The 2,593-nt window shown below is 49.2% G+C and overlaps 1 protein-coding gene across 1 annotated transcript; it reads right to left on the bottom strand.

The window, feature by feature from the left end:
* Positions 1 to 1,053: 1,053 nt before the first annotated feature.
* Positions 1,054 to 2,211, bottom strand: LOC136473525 (uncharacterized). Its single transcript, XM_066471165.1, has one exon. The coding sequence runs from the start codon at positions 1,959 to 1,961 to the stop codon at positions 1,170 to 1,172; it is 792 nt and encodes a 263-aa protein (XP_066327262.1). The 5' UTR covers positions 1,962 to 2,211; the 3' UTR covers positions 1,054 to 1,169.
* Between the last annotated feature and the right edge of the window lie 382 nt (positions 2,212 to 2,593).

The raw sequence follows: 2,593 nt of genomic DNA, 5'->3' as shown, positions 1-2,593 counted from the left end.
AATTTAAAGTTTGTATAACAGACTTCACTGAAAATTAAAGCCACTAAGGCTTATGCTGATCCTGATGTTGATTTGTTGTGAGACAAAAACGTTGATTCTGCGTTAAAAAATACTACTAAAGTAGTACCGAACAAACAAAGCGGTATTAATCCATGTCCTCGTGTTGCCACGAGAGCGAAATGTAGGGCTTGATTGGTTGGCTACCAATTTTTTCCCAACCAAAATTATGGAAGCCAAAACATAACATAGTCTCGGCAAAATCAAGACCGGCAAAGTTAGGGCAATGGACTTGATCAGTCTGCCATCACTTCCATCAGACACTGGCGGTTGGCTTCAATCAAAGAAAATAAAACGGCACCAAGGCGTGGAAGATAAGAAAAAAAAAATATCAAAAATAGGAGTGTGGGGAGAGAGAAAGAGAAAGAAAAGGACGGGTGGTGGAAGGGAAACCAGAGTCCCAGCCTTATCCAATCCACATCCACGCCATGCGGGGCACGCCCCAGTCGTTCACGCGCGTCCTTGTGTCGCCGGTCGGCGCTCGCTCTGCCCTGCTGTCTGCGCCTGCGCCCCTTCTGTCCGCGGTTTCCAGTTACCAGTTCCACAATTCCACGGCACCCTCCTCCCAGCTAACGGCCAGGCGGCCAGGCAGACCATCGGTGCGCAACGACGGAAATTGCCGCCACACTGCGCAAGCACGGAAAGGCCATTTTTTATTTTATTCATCCAATCCTATTCTGATCCTCTTGCCACGGAAGATACGGTTATGCGGAGGCAATTTCGTCTTTTTGGCTGGGGTGTGCGTGCGTGAGCACTGAGCAGGCAACGGCGTTGAGGGCTTCTAGAGTCTAGGGGCTCGATGCTTATGCCGCTTTGACGTCTTTGCCCTCCTGTGCTCCGTGCTCCTGGGTCTTGGCCAGGTTTTGCTTGCTCCTCCTGATGATCCACTCGTGTTTTTGATTCCCTCGTAAAGAAAATGGCATTTCAAATTGTTATTGTGTCCACCGTTAGCTACAAAAACTAATGATAATGACAAATAGTGAACTAAGTATAGTCCACCGTCAACTATATAAGACATTTTTCAGGGCTAGTAAACTTTAGAAGGAACTCTCTTAAATATATGGAAAGACGTATGTTCTATGCTTTTTTTTTTACAACAAACAACTTTATATTTAGCTGCAACGCGCTGCAGTGATTGTTACATCGTCCAAGCCTACATCTTGTAGAGCTTGTGGCAAATTGCATTGAAAGACATGGTGCTCAAAGGAGCAGGAGAGCTCTAAGTTGTGGCTGTGAATGGCAGAGTCTTCTGTAGCCTGTCTTGCTAGAGCATCAGCTGTGGTGTTGAGCCGCCTGTGTATCTTGTAAACCCTGGATGAACTGCTTCTTGAATGGTTGGAGAAGGTTTGAGTAAAGTACCTGATTCTCCAGTCCGGAGGGTTGGAGAGATCGCTGTTCAGGAAGCGAACCAATTGTTCATAGTCGGACAAGTAGCTGACGCCTGTGAGGTTGAGCCTGTCGATGATAGCTGAAGCAAGAGCCAGGCTAGCAGCCTCAGCCATGAGCACCGAAGTGCATGCAGCAAGTTTCACCTTGATGTAAATCGCCTGTGCTGGTTGGTCCTGGAGATTAAGGATGAAAACACCAAGACCAGCGAACCTGGGTTGCAAATTTGGTTGGTCCGACGCGGTGGAAGCATCCACATAGCACCGGGGACCTTGGAGAAGAGCCGGTGCTGTGATTTCGTACCTGTGCACCGGTGGCACCTGTTGCAACGAGAGCGTCATACCTGGTGGAGTAGATGGTGGCTGTGCCTCTGGCTGCTCTGGTGCTCGTTGAGTATGTGCAGGCTGATTTATTGGCTGTGACCTGCTGTTATTGTGGTTTGCTGTAGTAGAAGCCGGTTGAACCATTGCGTGAGTGTGGGCATTTATATGGGCAGCAACTGCATTGTGCACCGGCATAGGGGTTCATGTTTCCAATGGAAATGGTTATCATTTCTGGCCTTCCAAATATACCACATGGTGAAAAGAATTTTACAAAAAAGAGTATCAGATGTGGAGTTGGATATAAAGCTCTGGATAATTAATTGAATTCCATATGTTTCTTGAGGGAGGTTGTCAGTTCTGATGGAAGGGGTGAAAGAGAACCATACCGCCCTAGGGAGATCGCAGTGGCAGAATAGATGGGCATCGTCTTCTATAGCACCGCAAGTGGAGCAGTGATCATTTATGGGTGTGTCAGCGGATCAACCTCTCCAACGGCTAGAGCTTGCTCGAGTCTCTCGCCGTGCCCACGTCCAGCGCTCCAGCGCTCAGTCCGCGCACTCCTCTCGCCAACGGCCTCCGGAGAGCGCGCCCAGCCGCGCGCACACGCACGCCCGGTCATCCTGGCGCCCACTCGTCCACGACTGTTTCCGTGTGTAGTGCGTGTGTGTGTTCATGGCCAAAGGCCATTGTACTCTATAAATGTACACTGCATACGATCAATGAACGTTGTCCAGTTGATCATTCCTTCCTACATGGTATCAGACTCCTCTTCGATCCTCGAAAATCCTTTTGCTTCCCCTTCCGCTCCAGCGCCGCCCACCATGGCT

Source organism: Miscanthus floridulus, chromosome 8, assembly GCF_019320115.1.
Source record: "Miscanthus floridulus cultivar M001 chromosome 8, ASM1932011v1, whole genome shotgun sequence".
In the NCBI taxonomy this organism is placed as follows: domain Eukaryota; kingdom Viridiplantae; phylum Streptophyta; class Magnoliopsida; order Poales; family Poaceae; genus Miscanthus; species Miscanthus floridulus.
Note: the sequence above shows the minus strand (reverse complement) of the source record. Positions and strands in the feature narration are given on the sequence as shown.

Bases quoted from the DNA above. Each gene is read 5' to 3' on its own strand.
- LOC136473525 (XM_066471165.1), bottom strand. From the start codon at position 1,961: ATGCCGGTGCACAATGCAGTTGCTGCCCATATAAATGCCCACACTCAC.